Source organism: Otolemur garnettii, unplaced genomic scaffold (assembly GCF_000181295.1).
Source record: "Otolemur garnettii isolate 467f Iridium unplaced genomic scaffold, OtoGar3 scaffold00037, whole genome shotgun sequence".
NCBI classification, from domain to species: domain Eukaryota; kingdom Metazoa; phylum Chordata; class Mammalia; order Primates; family Galagidae; genus Otolemur; species Otolemur garnettii.
In genome coordinates this window covers 1,869,479-1,889,048 of record NW_003852432.1, presented here as the reverse complement: position 1 = coordinate 1,889,048, position 19,570 = coordinate 1,869,479, and the positions used below count along the sequence as shown (strand labels likewise).

General features: G+C 34.2%; 1 protein-coding gene across 5 annotated transcripts in view; it reads right to left on the bottom strand.

The window, feature by feature from the left end:
• The window catches only part of ZNF800 (zinc finger protein 800), a 50,443-nt gene that overhangs the window by 29,980 nt on the left and 893 nt on the right, over nt 1-19,570 (bottom strand). For 2 of the 5 annotated variants that reach the window (XM_003789769.2, XM_023513213.1), the window contains exons 2-5: nt 19,245-19,363; nt 14,238-14,333; nt 5,257-5,400; nt 472-2,164 (exon numbers count right to left, since the gene is read on the bottom strand). In XM_003789769.2, coding sequence (XP_003789817.1) covers nt 472-2,164; nt 5,257-5,400; nt 14,238-14,333; nt 19,245-19,305 — 1,994 coding nt within the window. In that variant the 5' untranslated portion in view covers nt 19,306-19,363. Of the gene's footprint in view, nt 1-471; nt 2,165-5,256; nt 5,401-14,237; nt 14,844-19,244; nt 19,372-19,570 lie in introns of those variants that run through there. The other 3 variants (XM_023513212.1, XM_023513214.1, XM_012805136.2) reach the window with 2 other exon arrangements.

The following is a 19,570-nucleotide window of genomic DNA, read 5'->3' as shown; positions in this document are numbered from 1 at the left end:
CAATAATTACAGTCCCTCAAAAATGTTTTTCCTATAATTATTGCCTTCACAAATTCATTCTAATATATTTAACTTTCCTACAATGCATTAATTAGTAGACTAAGTCACTGAATCAAATTAAACCTGTGCAAAGTTAGTTAAACAGAAGACTTCTATTGTAAACATAAGCCAATATAAATGTATATATTTTACAACATTAAAAGAAAAGCACTGACCCTGTGCCATCTACCTATAACTACTTTGCATTGTCCTGTGGAAGATAAGTTCTGAAGTTAACTTTTGTTCCCAAGCCACTGGAATAAAGGTCACTGAAGAGGTAAATGCAATATGCACATTACTCTTGCAGTTCCCATTGCCATAAAATGTATGGAAGCAAATGTGTTAAAATGGAACCAGCTATAAATTATGGTCAAATGATTTTTTTTTAGTTCGATGGGGGTAAAAAAGCAAAACTCTGTAACTGTTCCTCACCAGACAAGAGCCTTAGATCTTGTACTTCGGCCTTTGGTTTTGTTTCCTTCAGGTGAATTGGAAGCATTTGCCTTATGAGTTTTCTTATGATGTTCAAGATAAGTCTTTTTGGCAAATGCCTTTCCACATTTATTGCATCTGTGAAGAGAAAAGTTTTTTGTGACTTTTACTTCAATACCGACGTCAGCTACTTCATACTTTTTACTAGGAGAGTTAGAAGTGCCATCATGTTTTGAATCACTATGTTTTGCTTCGTCCCTCGAAGGGCCTCTTTTTGCCACTTTATTTAGAACAAAATCAATTGGCTTTTTTATAGCTCTGATCTCTAAACTGGCTGTTATTTTCCCAAGATAGCGAGATGACTTTTTATGAACCACAGTTATATGTCGTATCACATCACGTTTCCGGCGAGTTTCATAAGTGCAAAGAGGACACTTGTAGAATTTAACATAAATGTTATTTCCATCTGTGTGCAACTCAATGTGTTTAGTCAAGTTCTGTTTGGAAGTAAACTGACGTTTACAAAGTTTACAGTAAAGTTGCTTAAAGTCAAAGCCAGCTGAAAGTTTTGGTTTCCTGGTTTTCTGCTGGCCACCTGCAGCCGATGGACTAGTTGATTTAGGGCTTTCAGAGTCTTGTTTAACTTTATTTTTCTGTGCTGCCGGTGTGTTCTTTTTTTCATTTGAATGATTTGTTCCCTTTAATTCATTCTGTGGAGAATGGGTAATGGAAGGGGGTGAAGATTCTACAGAATCTGCTGGTTCAACTTTAACTTTTATTTCTGAACTGTTGGCAGTATTATTAGGGCCTTTCTCTCTTTTAGAGTTTGTTCCAGAAAGAGTTATCTTGTGGACAATTTGCATATGTCTTTTAAGCATTATTTGTGAACTATATTTCCTCTTGCAAAGGAGGCATTTGCATGCAGTTAAATTGTATTCAGCCTTTGAAGACGACTTTTGTTTTCGAGTCTTAAAAGATTTTTTAGGAGAAACAGAATCCAGGAACAAAGGTTGCCCAGGCTTTGTTGCTATATCAGGAGTAATTGAATCCCTCCTCAGTCCTCTATGAACTTCATCAAAATGCCTCCTTACATTCGCTTTTGTAGCAAATGATTTACAACATACTGGACAACTCCTACTTAATGGAACTAGAACATTCTTACTGCGTCCTTTGGAGGACTGGCTTGGATTCTTTCGTGTTTCAATGTACTTTTTTAGTTCTTCCATCTTTTTCTTATGGACTTTTCGAATGTGACGGCGAACACCTCGTCTAGAATTGAATTCTTTTCTACAAAGACAACATATCAACTGGTGACCAAAATCAGAATTGTCAGAAGTTTCCAAGTCAGCCTGTGATTCCTGAGGTTGTTCATCAGATGTGGGTACAACTTCATCTGCAACAATCTCAACAGGAGGGGGCTCTATAGTTTCTACTTCTGTATCTGTAACTGGTACTGTTTTAGACTGTTCAGCACTAGTTTCCTGTATTTGAACTTCAGTTTGTTCCGGGGTACTGCTTGAGTCTGTGACTTCAGTAGGATTATCAGTCCTTGAAATATATTGAAACACTGCATTTTGATTAGTTTCTATGGGTTCTAGCTTAACAATATATTCTCGTTTGTCCACACTTGGATATATGGCTTCTAGGAGATCATTTATGGCTTGGCTTTGCTTATCATTCACATCAGGAAGGTCTGTTAAGAAAAAAAACAACATTTTAATCTGATATAATTAGCCTGCTCTAGCCCTCTTAATATTTTAAGGTATATTATGAACTTCTACCTTAAAATTTATTATATCACTAGTTCATGTTTATTTTTATAAGAGCATCTTTTCCTTTTCAGTATTCTAAGAAGATAAAAACTAGTATTAATTAAATTAAAATTCCCTTTAATTTAAATTCTTGCCAAGATACACAAATATTAAGGAATAGGCATAATCTAAAGAGCTACTTCTGCTTTTAAGTGCTCTTAACATAAAATACAAACACTTATGTATCCTAAACAATAAAAATGATACTTCATATTTTTAGTCTGAAAGTTTTAGACTAGCAATGGCAACACATAACCCAGGATGGAAAAAAAGTGATTAGAAATGTTACTACATAAATAAAAATGATGGTTTTTCAAAAACATAACAGCACTCCTATAAACTTAATCTACATTTACTCTCATTTAGTCTATTTAAACATTTTATGGAAATGAAAAAGATTTATGAGCAAATACATAAACATTAATCACATGATGTATAGAAGTATTTCCTAAACTCAATCCTATTACATCTTCTAACATGACACAAATTTACTAAAACAAATGATTAAAAACTATAGATGTAGTCCCAGAATAGAGCTAGGCAACCAAACTATAGGCAAACCTATGGTAACGGACTGCCCTAACATTGGTTATGCTTCTACATAAACTCTAAATCTAGCTACAAATCTAGCAGCAAATCTGGTATCTATTTAGAAATCAAGAAATGAGACTCAGTGTACTCAATATTAATACAAAACCAACAGATGAACAACTGTACTCCCACAGGAGAGAAAAACACAACTACATCCAAATGGAGTGGGGAGGAGGAAGGAGTGAGAAGGGAGAGGGAAGGAGGGAATGGGTTTTGGTGTGCTACCTACCACCTAACAATGGGCACAAGGTAAGAGTATACAGCATGGCTTCTGGGTGAAGGGTTTAACTACAACTTGGACTCAACCTAACAAATGCAAACAAATGTAATCTAATTGTTTGTACCCTTATGTCAACCTGAAATAAAAAATAAAACACCTTTTAACCCTTAAAAAAAGAATATGCATAAAATAATACATATAAGAAAAACTTTCATATTTCTACAAATGAGTATTGCCAAGCTAAGAAGAGTAATAATCTAGCAAATCCATTTATCTATTTCTCTATATAAATCAACTCTACAATTACAAAATAAAAAGTAACTACCAAAAAAGAAGCTAATTTTTTTTTTTTTTTTTGTAGAGACAGAGTCTGACTTTATCACCCTCAGTCGAGTGCCGTGGCATCACACAGCTCACAGCAACCTCCAACTCCTAGGCTTAGGCGATTCTCTTGCCTCAGCTTCCCACATAGCTTAATTGGGTGGCACCTGTGGCTCAGTGAGTAGGGTGCTGGCCCCATATACAGAGGGTAGTGGGTTCAGTTTGTAGCCAAACTGCAACAAAAAAATAGCTGGGTATTGTGGCAGGTGCCTGTAGTCCCAGCTACTTGGGAGGCTGAGGCAAGAGAAATCTCTTAAGCCCAAGAGAGTTAGAAGTTGCTGTGAACTGTGATGCCATAGCACTCTACCGAGGGCAACATAATGAGACTCTGACTCAAAAAAATAATAATAATAATAATTTCTTTTTTTTTTTTTTTTTTAGAGACAGAGTCTCACTTTGTCACCCCAGTTAAGAGTGGAGCAGTGTCATCACAGGTCACTGTAACCTCAAATTCCTAGGCTTAAGTAATCCTTCTGCCTTAGCCTCCATAGTAGCCTGAACTACAGATGCACCCCACTATGCCCAGCAAATTTTTCTATTTTTTGTAGAGACAGGGTCTCGCTCTTGCTTAGACTAGTCTTGGAACTCCTAAGATAAAGTAATTCTCCTTCCACAATTCTTACACCCATGTCTCCCAAAGTACTAGGATTATAGATGTGAGCCATCATGCCTGGCTGATAAACTAATTTTCTACCAGTACGTTAATTAAATGGTTAATTAAAACGAACTAGAGACTGCCCTTTAATTTATATCTCACTGATAAAAAGAAATACAGCAAAATCAAATATTGCTAAAAAGAGTTTCGAGACAAAAAATAAAATGTTTGTTTCATCTATGCCCTATATAATACTTTAAGCCAGCTTCATTATAATAATTAAAGCCATACTTTGTTATCTGGACACTGCATTTTATACCCATCCCAAAAAAGTTAAGTTGAAAAATACATAAAATCCACAGTGCATCTATGGTATCAGACTGACAATGTTCTGTATTTTCTAAGTCCAAAAAATGTTAAATCTCTAAACAAAAAATAATGAAGTAACACATTATTAAAATATTTTTTAAATCTCCACTAACTCTTTAGAGCAAGAAAATAACACCATTACACATACTGTTAACTTAATCATACAGGGACAATACACTTAATTCAATAAATATCAGGTTCCGCAAATTATACTAGTCAACCTGCCTTTGTCATAGAAAGCTATTTTGGATCTCAAGTTAGCCTGTGACAGACAACTTAATTTTAACAAAATGATGGATCAAAGAAATTGACTGATACAATCAATTTGAGAACAAAACTATAATCTTCAAATCAAGACCTAGAAAATGCTAGAGAGAGTAATACAGATTTTATAATATTCTCCACCATTCCCAAGAAATCAAATAATTTATTCATTCTTTGTTCTTTATTTCCAATCTTCTCATTAACTTAAGGGAAATCTAAGTAAGTGGTCAATTACATCTGATAACAAGCTATGAAAGAAGTAAAAAGTAATATAAACTATATGGTTCACATAAACATTGAAAAACAATATCCAATATTTTAAAAACGAAGAAATTAACTCTTAAATCTAACCTCTTACATGATATCCTTAGGAAAAGTGGAAAGTACTGATATGAAAGTACCTAAGAAACTGAATATAATACTAAGTCAAGTATTTCCTTCTATTCTCCATCATCTAATTTTCTGTACTAAATTTCATACTGGTTTAATACAAATGTATAGATACAGTATAAGAGAACTGTAAAAGACATAACTAAATATATGAAAAAACTTACTGTCATCCATCTGGAGACTCGGTGGGCAGTAGAATTTTTTATGGGTAATTAAATTTGGTAATCCTCTGAAGAGACTGCGGCACAATTTACATTCAAAAATAGTGTCCACATCTTTTAATAAAATATGCTTAAGTTGTTTAGTTCCTGAAGGAAAAAAGAAAGAAAAACTTGACACAAAAGTTACCTTTAACATGCATTTTTTGTTTGTTTGTTTTTTTGAGATAGAGCCTTAAGTTGTGCCTCTGGGTAGAGTGCCATGGCATCACAGCTCACAGCAACCTCCAACTCCTGGGCTCAAGCGAGTCTCCTGCCTCAGCCTCCCGAGTAGCTGGGACTACAGGCGCCCACCACAACGCCCAGTTATTTTTTGGTTGCAGCCATCATTGTTGTTTGGCAGGCCCAGGCTGGATTCAAACCCGCCATCTTAGGTGTATGTGGCTGGCGCCTTAGCCACTTGAGCCACAGGCACTGAGCCTAACATGCATTTTTAAACTCAGCAACCACTGCTGACAATCTAAAAGGAGTTACTCTTTGAAAACAAAATACAGGCATTGCCAATTTCTACCACAGTATATTTAGAACTCAGTTATGAACTAAATTCTAAGCAAAATTCTACTATCATTTGAACATTAAGACAGCAAAAATTGATGCCCTTTTGCCACTGCAGCAGCTAATCAATTCTTAGGCTACCCCAAGGCAGTGGTTCCAACATCTGGTCGATCATTACAATGAGCTGAGAATGAAGATGTATGCAATCCTCCCCTGGAGATTCTGACTCAACAGATCTGAAGTAGGGCAGAAAAATTAAATGTTTCCCATCACTCTCTGCCAAATTGTTTGGCTAGTTCTTTCAGCTCTTTTCTGCATTAGGAAATGAAGTTCTTCAATACATTTTCCCCTGACTCCTTAAAGAAGTTGAAAACTGTATCATAGGATTGCCCGTGACTTTTCTATTTAAATTCAGCTCAAATTACTTCAGGTTATGGGCCAATATGGGATTATGGCTACTTAGTGTGATGATAGAAAATCTCTGTCCATACCGAGAAATAATTGTGAATTCTCCTTAGGCCTGTTAATAGTACTATAAATGTATTCAAAGCATTTCTCCCTTAAAACACTTATCCCAACTGCAATTAACTAAGTACTGACATTAACTCTAGTTAAATGCCTGTCTTCTACTAGATTTTAAAGCCCAACGCAACGAAGACCAAGACTGAATTATTTACAAGCACAAACTGTTCTGCTCTAATAATATTCAATAAGAATTTGTTGAAGAAATGCTACTGATCTAGGGAATTTAACCACCATGATGAAAGATCTTTAGGCAGAGGAGAATACATGGCCAACACCACCTAATCTTTAAATAAAAACATCCACTAAGAATAAAACAAATGGAAGATCTTTTGCCTTTACAGGTCTTTGCCACAGCTAATTTAACAAAACTGATCTGCAGGGCTTTACTAATTAATGTGCCTTTAGTTTCCTCAAATAAAAGAAAAATGATAAAATATTGACTTAAGAAGGAAAAAAACAAAGTGCCCCCAAAAATACCCTAAAGACTATTTATATACAAAATGTTCTGTCATTCAACAGTTAAGCTCTGTGACTTAAACTATCTTAGTACTATAATATTTTAGAGTCTGTAAAATTTAAGTAGTTCAGACTCAATCTTTTGAAATCTGTTTACTTTTAATCTGGGGGATGAATTTTATTGGTTAACCCTCAAAATTCTGCCAAAAGACTGATTATCAGAACTTTACCATCTTTATATTCTGAATCTGGTATTATCTAGTTGTGTGAAGTTAAAGAGCTAAACAATATTTTCACTTTGGTTTATCTATCTTGTAAAACAGAACTAACCAAATCAAATCTATCTTATGAAATTACAAAAGAAAATATAAACCTACATACCCCCAAAATTAAATTATATACCTAGGTTTCTACTAGAAAAAATGTATGTAATGAAATAATTTCTACCATTTTCCAAATGCAAAATGTTTACTCTACATCATAGTAATACAAAATTAAAAAACCTAAGTTGAAAAAGGGTAAACTGATTATATAAATACTTTATCTAAGCCTCTATAATCAATCTATATGCAGTTGTCAGAAAATGTAGCTAAATGTAATACTGTGGGGACAAAACAAGAAATTTTTTCACTTTGATTCTAAAATAAAAAACCTGCTTAACCCATACTACAGATTCAATTCTGCCTTTAAAGGTAATCAAGAAGATTGAAGAGGAACACAAAAATAACTTGAACTGGGTTTAACTTAAAAATCCAACTTGGCTCAGCGCCTGTGGCTCAAGTGGCTAAGGTGCCAGCCACATACACCTAAAGTGGCGGGTTCAAATCTAGCCCAGGCCCACCAAAAACAACAATGACGGCTGCAACCAAAAACTAGCCAGGCGTTGTGGCAGGTGCCTGTGGTCCCAGCTACTTGGGAGGCTGAGGCAGGAGACTCACTTGAGCCCAGGAGTTGGAGGTTGCTGTGAGCTGTGATGCCACAGTACTCTACCCAAGGGGATAGCTTGAGGCTCTGTCTCAAAAAAAAAAAAAAAAAAAAAAGAATTCAACTATAGAATTCAAAATGGTCGCAGATTTAAAGTATAAAATAATTGGTCTATAAACAACATGAGGATATACATAAATAACTGTCAAGAGTAAAAATCCCTAAATTAGGCATGTCACTTTGTCTACTAGGTTCTCAATCGTCCAAAAATAAAAACATTATCAGTTTTTTAATTAGTTCTAATTATACAGTTAGTTACATTCAGTAGAGAGTGTGTATTTATTCCCAATAAACATCCAAAAAGAAGTATTTGCCTCTAACCTTGATTAATCAATCTTAATTATCAATCAGCAATGCTTCCCCCATCCCACCCCAACCCCACACACAGTTACTCCTGATGCAGGCCTACTAAATTTCTTTCAGGTCTGCACATATATCAAATGTTCTCTCCCCTCACTTTTCAGGTTTTCACCTATGTTTATTCTGACTATAACATCCTCCTAGTATCCTGGTCTGACATACTTTCAGTAGTTCTTCAGGCCCCAAGTTAGATGTCACTTCCTCCAGCAAGATGTCACTGACCTCATCTGTTTTTTTGTTAAAAATCTTTCACCATACTCCAATACATCCTTACTAACTTATCTCACTATCTTGTAATTACTCTTCTATATCCCCATTAAACTGGGAGATTTCAGACAAAAAAGATATTTTTGATCCTCACCATCATATAACCAGTTCTCAGAATAATACTTATTGGCAATTGTTAAATGACATATTAGAGAGCTCCATGTTTTTAAAAAACTCTCTAAAAAAAAATTTTTTTTTTTTTTTAAAAACAGAGTCTCACTATGTCACCTTTGGTAGAGTGCGGTGACATCATAGCTCACAGCAACTTCAAACTCTTGGGCTTAAAGTAATACTCTTGCCTTAGCTTCCCAGGTAGCTGGGACTACAGGCAGCCACAACAACACCCAGTTATTTTTTGGTTATAGTTGTCACTGTTGTTTGGCAGACCCAGGATGGGTTCAAACCTGCCAGCTCCGGTGTATGTGGCCAGTGCCCTAGCCACTGAGCCTCAGGTGCTGAGCCTAAAAATAAATTTTTTAGATCTATGTAAAATTGATTTGATTCCCCTAAGGGGAATCAAAAGAGAGACTTTAAAAGATTTTCCAATTCTAATTACATATTTTACAGATGAGAAAAATAAGATGTGTCCATAAATACTTATAATAAAAGTTTTTCCCATAGGGAAAGAATGGCTTTATTCAATCAAAATCAGCTACCATTTTCTGACTTCTATGCTTACTTACAATTAGACAGAGCCAACCAACTATGCCTCCTGTCACCTAAGACAACAGACATGGTTATCTAGATAGCAACATAAAGTCTATACTGCATTTCCATAGCTCTTGATTCTGAGAAAGAGAAAGCTGTGCTGACTTCCTCCTGATTATTCCCAATCCTATTTTGTTCTCTTTCTTGCCTCAGGTTCTTAAATTATCTTAGAAGTCACTACCTATTGTTTACATAAATCATCAATCAGTACCTTTCAAAAAACCAGCTCTCCAAAGAGCAAAGCTTTTGATAGCTAGAGATTAATTAATGAATGAGTATCCCAGATTCTCACACATAAGTGCTCAATAAAAATTAGTTACACTTTAAGGGTTTATCCTATGCTATTTTTTAATGGCAAAACACACTACATATACTGATGAAAACATTTATTTTTTCCAAAAGGAATCAGTATTTAATTTCACATTAGGTTGTATGGCAGAAATGCTTTTTAAATGGTATACTTCTTGACTATTATTGGCTCACACCTTAGGTCAATATTCTTTAGGATGCCTGTTTAGCCCTAGTATCATCTCAACATTGCAAGCAAATTTATGGTCCTTGACCCAACTCCTGAATGAAATTTCTAACTGATCATCACTTAACATAAAGTACTCAAAGACCATGTACTTACTTGGTGAATCTTTTAGTTTAACCTGACATTTACTAAGCAGCTATTAAATACCAGATACGTTGTTATTCACAGAAAGATGAAAGTAAAGGATATGGTCTGTGCCCCTAAGAAACTCATAGACTAATATAAATGGCTGTCCTCATAGGAATTAGAATCCTAGATGATATACTTTGAATATGAACAAAAGAACAACAAATCAAACAAATCCACATTTTTCTTATTTATTCCATTTTAAATTTCCTACAATTGCTATGTGACAACCAAAAAACAAAAATCTATCATGTGGTACCCCCTCCTATAATCGCAGATAAATCACACTTCCATCCTAAGCTTTTGCCTATAGAATCAGGACTGACACATCACCAGTTCCAGCTTACACTAACTATAATTTAAACAGTAAGAAAAAAAAAAACAGAGTCTAAAAAGGTAAATGACCAAACCTAAATCAAAGAAGATAATAATAAAAGTAAACATCATACAAATCTATTTCTCTTTTTTCATTACTATGCTATAAAAGAAAAGTTAAAATTTATTCCACCCTAAGAGTCAAAAAAGATAATGTTCCTTATAGGCTGGTATTAATATATTCTATAGGTACAATCTTTCTTCTACAATAGTATACATTCTCTCTTCTTACAATATTATCAAAACTTTAAAAAGAAGATGTCAACTTCATATTAAACATGAGTTTTAAATATTAGACAAAATGATTATCCTTTACTCCCCCTACCCCTTTTTCCTGTTTCTAATTGTAGAGCTCCTTTGCCTCTTTCAGATGATTAAGAGAATAAGAAAATACTAAGCTCAATTAAATCAATTTAATAAATACATAAAAGATAGGTAATTAATATCTAAAAGGATTATACCATTTATTTGTTGCTTAAAACTTTTTATTTTGGTTTGGTTTAAGAAGGAGGAAGGAAGATAAACTAAAAGTAGATTAATAAAAAGGAGAAAACTTTGAAGATACCAAATCATAGATGTGATTCTAACACAGCCAAGACAAGACTCCACAAAGGGAAGGGTACAGTCCAGGCAATACCAGAAGTCAGAAGAGTTCAGAGCAAACAGCAAGCCTCAAGTCAACAACCTTCAGCAACTGCAAAGTAGAAAAACTATAGCTGCAAAACACACAGCCTTCTACAAAAATGCGGCATCTACCTAAAGACCGATGTCAAACAATGGTCAAATCTACAGTTAATAAAGCAAAGGTACACAGGAGTGTGCACAGTTGGCTACCATTAGCACTGGGAAGAAAATGAGAGATGTATGTCTATATATATGTAAAAGGTCTCTGGAAGAAGACAGTTAAACCATGTAGCAGCGGATACCTGAGCAAAGGGAAACAAGAGGACAGAATAGGATAAAAACTTTTTGCTCTATACTCTTTCATACCTTTATTACTTTTTTAAAGTACAGGTACAGATATAATATAAAAAATCTATTTAACTTAATTTGCAAATCAAACAGCCAGAAATAGAGATACAGAGGTTGAGAAGAATTTGCAACTTAAAATGAGGCAAACAGTTCAAAGCAAATGTGTAAGTATAAGACAAAGAGAATGGGTTAATACTGGTTAAGGAGTCAGTACAGCACATGTGGTGTTGGTGGGTCTTAAAAATGAGTCAATTCCTTCCTCAGACAGAACTTTTTATGAACTTTCAGCTTAGATAGGAAATTTTAGATTAATACCAGTTCATGACAGCCTAGAGTAGGCAGAAAGGGTGAGACAAATAGATAAGATACACTAGCTAAAGTAGCTATCTGAGTTTGAACTTAAAAGGTAGATATCCTAACATATTACTACTGCCCAACCTGATTTAGCCTCTGTAGGTTTACAAGAGCAAAAGCATGGATTTCAGAGTTTTATCTTCAAATATCTGTCAAAGATACTAGCACCACCAGGATTGTTCCTTAAATGCAATGTGTGTGATCTAGTTATACTGGAAAGAGACTAGAAAGAGATGAACCATTTAGGATGTGCTTGGAAGTAGAGACAGACAGGAAGGAACCTATAGAGTCTGAGAAAGGATCTCAGTCCCTAAGCTATGTGACCCAAACTTCCCTACCATTATCCCAAGGTTTTAGTCAGTTTTGACTTAAAAGAACAGCTACCTTAGTAGATGTAAGATTGTACAGACATGCAAAAGATTATAATCTTGAAAATATTAAAATTTCTTAGTTATGGGACACAATAATAAAGAAGTCTTTCTTTAACCCAAAAATTATTGCCTCTGAACCATTCAGCATATTTCTAAATCATTTCTCATTTTAACTATTGGGTACTTAGAGAATTAAAATAATAGTATCTTCAGAATTTACCTACATAACTCAAAAGGCAAATTTGCTGGGGGCATGTTTAAAAGAACACATTTCAAAAGATAAAGATAAAGGGCTTTGGGATGATACCATTTCAGAATACCTGTTTCACTATCCCTCTTCGTTAGCTTACACAGTAAAAAAATGCAAACACAGAAAACAGATAAGACCACAATGAAATAAGAAAACAATTAATTCAGCCTTAAACATTTACCTTCTAAAACTTAACACAAATTTGGGGTGGAAGATCTTATTTAGAAGACTTTTTTTATAAATCAGAGCATTTATGAATTAACCAAATCAAACTTCTTAATCAAATAACACTATAATAAACTGAAACAGTATAAAATAACTTCACTAACTCCAAATTTCAAATTTTGAATAAAACCTATAACAAGGAGTATTATTCCATGTGAAAAGCTATTACCTTCACTTCTATTACTTGATAAAAAAAAAAAAGGACTTTAATCTCTATTCTAAAGGTAGCTAAAATAAACAGAAACTATTCTTCTGTTACACCAGAAATATAAAGTGTCCTTAATAAGTATGATTTTATTTTAATTGTATTTATCATAATTTCTTGACCTAGAAATCACTGCTATTAATCAAGAGCAATTATCAAAGGTAAAACAAAACAAAAAATACCCTAAAATAAATTATACCACCATCCGACATAAGGACCAGCATGTTGTTTACACTAAATACTTACTGAATTAAATATATATAAAAATAATACCATGAAGATGAAGATGAAAAGTCTAAGAAACGATCTTAAAATTTCAGAGGTGAAAAAAACTTTTAAATTTAGATTAAAGGGACAACTTATTTCTAAGTATACTCAAGCAAAGTAAATATATCCTTTCCCCCTTGTAACAATTTAAAAATAAGCATCTCAAGAAATGTCTGATGGAATACCCCAATTGTCCTGATTTGATAAATACACATTGTATGCCTGTATCAAAACATCACATGTACTCTATAAACATATACAACTATACATACCCATTATAATTAAAATTTTTTTAATTAAAAAAATTCAAAAAAAAAAAGAAATTTATCATCAGTACAAAATAAGTAGTTACAGATAGATTATTTTTTCCTTTGAACCTCAGAAATTCTTCATTAAGGTAGTAGCTTAAAAATAAAAAGATATTGGGTAGTGCCTGTGACTCAGTGGGTAGGGTGCCAACCCCATATACCGAGGGTGGCAGAGCCCCAGCCGAACTACAACAAAAAATAGTCAGGCATTGTGGTGGGCGCCTGCAGTTCCAGCTACTTGGGAGGCTGAGGCAAGAGAATCGCCTAAGCCCAGGACTTGGGAGGTTGCTGTGAGCAGTGTGACACCACAGCACTCTACCAAGGATGATAAAGTGAGACTCTGTCTCTATAAAAAATAAATAAATAAATAAAAATAGAAAGATATTCTGATCCTTTAAATATCCATCAGTCAGGTATTATCAGTCAGATTTGTTTGCTATATTTGAATGAATAGCCTGTAATGTCACAAAAACCAAGTTTCCAAGTGGATCATAAGAATTATAGCAACCTAAGATTTTACTCAAAACATAGGACTTTTAGCAGTTCTCAATCATATATGTTCTAACACCTATTCTAAAGCACTGAACTGCAACTATACAAAAATATATGTATTACACAGCCAATTCTTACAATAAAGTAGTGGGAAAAAAGCTGAACAAATGTATCTGAAGATACTGGGGCTGGACTATGTCTTTTTCTGTCTTGTGTTTTATTAAAGATATGAAACTCCAGCATTAGGCAGAAGGTGAATCACGTAAATGGAAATGATAAGGTAATTAATTTAGAACAAGGGACATCTCATACATTCTGAGTAAATAATCTACTGTGCCAAAGCTTATAAAGACCCAGATAATTTACTGCCATTTGGGAATTTATAAAAACCATGCCAAAGGATAACAATGGATCTTTAGGAAGTACCTTATCAGTAAATATTTCTTTACTGTACTAAACAAATTTATTTTAAAATTAATACATCATACATACACAGCACTAACAAAGAATCTCTAGACCAAGTCAATAGTTACTCATCTACTTCTTTAAAATATGACAATTCGAAGTATTGTATAAAAATATATTTTAATGTTTTTAAAAATTATTACTAAGGAACTCTAAGATTGAAAAATACATCGTAAAGCGTTCATACCTGATCGAAAGCACTCAATTATTTGCTGAATGCCAGACTTGGATGTCTGTAGTGGCTGCTGTAACAAAGGAGGATCTCCAGGTTCCAGGATATAAACTACATGGAAGACAAACACCCACCCCAATCCCCACAAAAAAGGGTTATTTAAATCATTTACTATTGAAGTAAAACAATGATTTGCTACAATTTTGTTAAGGGCAATCATACTCGCATATAAATACACACATATGCACACGTATATGTATAATTCACCATCTTTGTAAGACAAAATGAAACTAGAGGGAAAAAAGACTAAAATTATGCTCCATTAAAGGCTAAATTAAGGCTACTTAGGCTAAATACTAGGTTTAAATACAATGACATTATTTTATTATTAAACATACTTTCTGTATGTTTGCCTTTTTATTCCCCTTCCCCTTTCAAGAAGAAACACCATTTTTAATCAAAGTTCTAAGGCAATAGTTGACCAGTCACACCTCATAAACCATTCCAAAATCCTCTGGATAATCTGGTACCACTCTCTGGATAGTCAAAAACCACTGCCTAATGAAGTACAGGATGAGTTCACAATGACGGTTGTACAAGAATGTTCACTGTAGCACTCTGCAGCACTGTATATAATTGAGAGAAACTTTAAACTTCGAAGTCTCTCAAAAGGGACCAGACTAAATAAACTATGAAATATCCAGAATCTCTCATAGCTGTTAAAAACCATGAGCTAGTTCTACAAGTATTGACAAAAAAGAATGGCAATAATCATCAAGCAACAAAAATAGGTCATAGAATATGATCCCATTTATATAAATATGTATTTAGATACAGAAATAAATTTAATGTATATTTGTGTATATACGCTAATGTAAACAGAAGTCTTGGAAGGATACCAATGGAATTTAACAAAGGTTCTATCAGGATGAGTTTACAGGGATAATGTTCACTTTCTCCTGCACACTTCATTTACTTCTACTTCAGAACCAAAGTGTTTGGAAGTAAATATTCTAGAAAGAACACCTTTTTAAATAAAAATAATTTTTCCATTTTAAAAATACAATTTTCACCTTCATACACAGAGGTCCATGTCATCTTTATTTTCAAAATTATCAGATTAGCAATATATATAATAAACTGGATTATGATACTATGAATCAAGGTAATAGAAAAGGAAAATGTGAGTGTTTCTATCAGTTATCAAATAGAGAGGGCTATGGTAAAAAAAAAAATCTACCCATTTTAATTGCCTCTTTTCTTACTATGCCATAATGTTCTACTCAACTATTATCATAATAACCCAGGACTATCCAATTAGTATGAGGAGAAAAGAGTTACTTTAAGATGCGTGCCACTACTGCTTCAGGGCTTAGGCTTGGGCAGCATTTAGCTTTCCGATAAGGAGGCTAAAGTACTCCATGCTACATACATAGACACAGCCTTAGATTCTAACCCTAACTCTTTATGCTTCAAGTCTAGTGCTCATTCTACACAAAGAGGAGGAACTATGTCTCAGAACCAAGTTATTTCATTAAGCAAAATTACCCTAATCTTAAGAGACACTTAAAAGATATTTTAAATGAATTTCTAAGAACATGCACACAAAAGTCACCAATTCCAGTGATTAAAAACATAAGACTCTAGACTTGGACTACCTACCTTTAAATTATTTTTCTGCCATTTATAAGACAAAACTAGAGGAAACTAAACTCTCTGGTCTCTTTTCTCATCTCTAAAATGGGGTAAATAAAATTATCTAAATGATAGGGTTATGTAAGAATTAAATGAGCTAATGTAACTAGCCTGCTTAAAACAGAGCCTAAGATATATAAAGTACTCAATAAACATCCATCATCATCATCATCATCATGTATAAATCAATTGCTTTCCTCACACTAAAAATTGAAAAATCTTACTTCAAAATGTTAAAAGTAGAATTCATCCTCTTAGAAAAATAGAAGTTTGTAAACATATTGATGTCTCATCTATTTCAATTATATAGATCTTTTCCGTATTTGTACATATAGCAACTGATACCTGGTCATAAAAAACAACTACAAAAGAGAGGGTGAAAACCCGCACAACTGTAAAGAACTCAAAGTTTTAAAGTTTGGCTATACAAGTGGCAAGAATTCCAGAATTGGAGAATGAAAAAAAAAAAAAAAGAAAGAAAGAAGGGACAGATGTGCAGAGTAGTAAAGAGTTCTCCTTAAAGTTTATTTCCTCAATTAGATATATGCTCCAAAAAACCTCCTGTGATATACAACTTCCATTTCCACATGACAGCCCCTGATTTTAAAGCTAGAACAAAATTTTCCCACCCATTACCCTCAGAATACTGCTACCACCAGAACACATATATATGCTAAGACAACATTCAAATTTTGCCCGGGTTTGGCTCAGCTGTGCCTCTCCACACATCCACTAGTTATACGTATCTGTGTTAGCCTCCATTCTAAGAAATAATTTTGTTCATCTACAAATGTATTCCCAACTCTAGAAAACATTACACTATTTTATAAAATTTTTCTTATGTATCTTACCATCCCTCCCAAGATCAGACCAATCCAAGTTATGTGACCATGTAGAAAAAAATCATCTCCCTACAACCAAAGAACTCAAACCCTTCCCTGAAGACAAAAACACACTTGCCAGAATACAAGATCCACTTTTATAGGAGTCTCCCCTAACTTAAAACAAGTTCCTAAAAAGTTCCTTCTACTTATGATGCCTGAGATTGCTTACAAATGAGGGTGGAGAAGGAAGAATACAAGAGAAAAGAGATGTCTATGAATTGTTAACTAATGGACTTGTACAATGGTTTTATCAGGTACCTTATACCATTCTGTTTTTAAAGGTTTGAAAGTTTCTCTTTAAAAAAATCCTGAAAACATAACTAAGAAATACTTTGTACACAGCAGCAGGCTTATACCACCACTCTTTCCTATTGAGCCATTATCCCATCAAGACACAGCAGAAATACACTGCTCTTATTCAGGGACTCACCCATTCAACATCCAAATGAGGACAGATCTCTCAGGAGAACCCATTAAAAGAATTTCCCAAGTATCTGTCATCTTCTTCTCTCCATCTGAGGATATCCTCTTTTAAAAACAATCACACCATATTTCTTTCAGTTCTGGCAACATCCTCCCACTTGGCATACACTTTCCCATAAAATAACAACACTAAACTACCTTATAGGTTAACAAACTTCAACCTTCCATTGAACAAACTCCTTAGAAAATGTTTAATTCTAACTAAGAAAGCAAGGAAACAATAATTACTATTGACCTGATGAGTGTGAAAATGAACCTTCACGGAAAGTTTCTGGTGATAGATGATGAAATTTTTAAGTTAGCACAATTTGTATGATTTATTGTTAATGGGAGAGAAAAAAAGAGGCAAAAACATTCTAATATATATTAAAATGTTAACTTCCAGAAAATATCTTTAAAAAGACATGAAAAGCTCTAGAAAACTTGAATTACCAGTCACAAATTACTTGTTGAATGGTCACAAATTACCTTGTTCCCTTATTTATGTCTACCTCTTCCTACTAAAAAGTTTTTATGAGGAAAGGATCTCATTATGTCTTACTCACTACTTACATCCCTATTGTCTTGGCCAGTGCCTAGCACATAATAGGTGTTCAATAATAATTTGTGAAACAAATCAATGAGTAAACTTCCTAAGTAAGATGATTTCATTAACCTAATTCAACTTAAATGAGTTGAAGTGTTTTCAGAAAAAGACTAGACTGAAAGGTCAGTGGAAAATAAGTATAAAAGGCATTTACATCTTAACAGTTTAAAACTAGCAAACTACATCCAACATTCAGTAAAACATAAGTGATATGTCTTCACTTCAAATACACAGAACACCCAGTGTAAAAGAGTACTAAAAGTTAGACAGGTCAGGGGCAGTTGAATAAAAACTGGATCCCATTGGATGATTGCTTGTTTTATTAGTACAGGTAAATTATTACTGATCTCCAACAAAGTACAGTAGACAGGGTTGTAGGACAAATTTTATTCAGTTATGTAGCAACATTTTCTGAAAATGGAAGCTTTTCCCCTTTATCATTAACATTTTTCCCATCAATCAAAAAATTACCTAAAATGAACTCTACCATAGCACCCAACTATATAAGTTCAATTAAAATATTCCAACAAAAATCAAGTATAAAAAAAAAACCCTAATAACTTTTAAGTCAAAAATAATGATAAATATCTGCCTGTGAACTAGCACAGCACAGCCTTTATTTAGTGACAGTTCATATTCAAAGATTCCCTTTTTGTAACAAAGCTCATGAAAGGTCTAAGCAAAAAAACTTGTTAATAGTTTACCTATCACATTTATCAAATAAAATTCGCTAATATTCTTCATGAGACTCTAAGAAACATCTTTTTCATTTCATAAATTCCATTGAATCAAATACCCTAGAAATATGAATTTTATCTAATGAATCAGGAGATTTTTCTTTTATTTTGCAATATACTATGTTGTGGTTCAAGAATTTTTTTTGAAGGTTCCACTTATTCCGATTCTCCCAATGAGTTGAACAAACTTTTTTATCGCAAATTAAACTCATTTTTAGGCTTTCGGCCCTATTCCCTGACAAAAATTAAGAAACTTTAAATAAAACAATTTTCACGAAAATAACTACTGGTATCCTACTACCTATCTTTTCCTTTTCTCTTTAATTTCATGCCAGAGCATAGGGGCATACTATTAATTGCAGGCTCCCTGGAAAGAAAAGGGAAGAGGACTGAGGGACTGATCTCATGGAAATGATTTAAGGTGACACTTGCAATACTTTCCGTGAGGGATCAAGGAGGGGAGACCTCTTGTTTGTACAAGCTTTTAGCTTCATAACTGGTTTTATCCCGGGGAAAATTATAGCCTGCTTTACTTCAAAATGACTTCAGAGGCAGGAGGAAAAGAAAACTAAAAGGAAACACAAGGCTGAGTGGCTCTGATGGCGCTCCAAGCAACTGAGGAAGCAAAGGGGTATACCTGGTTCACAGCATCCGTGATGATGGTGGTCAGTCTGACAGTATTTGTCCCTTAAAGGCATTTTCAGTGGGCGCGACCTACTTTCCCTTTACTGTGAGAAGCTCTTCATTGCGCCACGGCTGTGGAAAGAAGCACAACCCGTGAACTTCCTAGGGGGCTCTGGCCACCTTCTCCAGATACCTTCCCATCACCTGCCCTCCGCTTTCCCCTCGGACCCGCACCTTCCTCTGGGGAAGAGACGCACGGCCCCGTCCTTCCCCAGCCCAAACTCCGCGCACAGGTTCACCGCCCTACCCGGAAACAGCCTCGGTGCGCAGCGCAGGGCG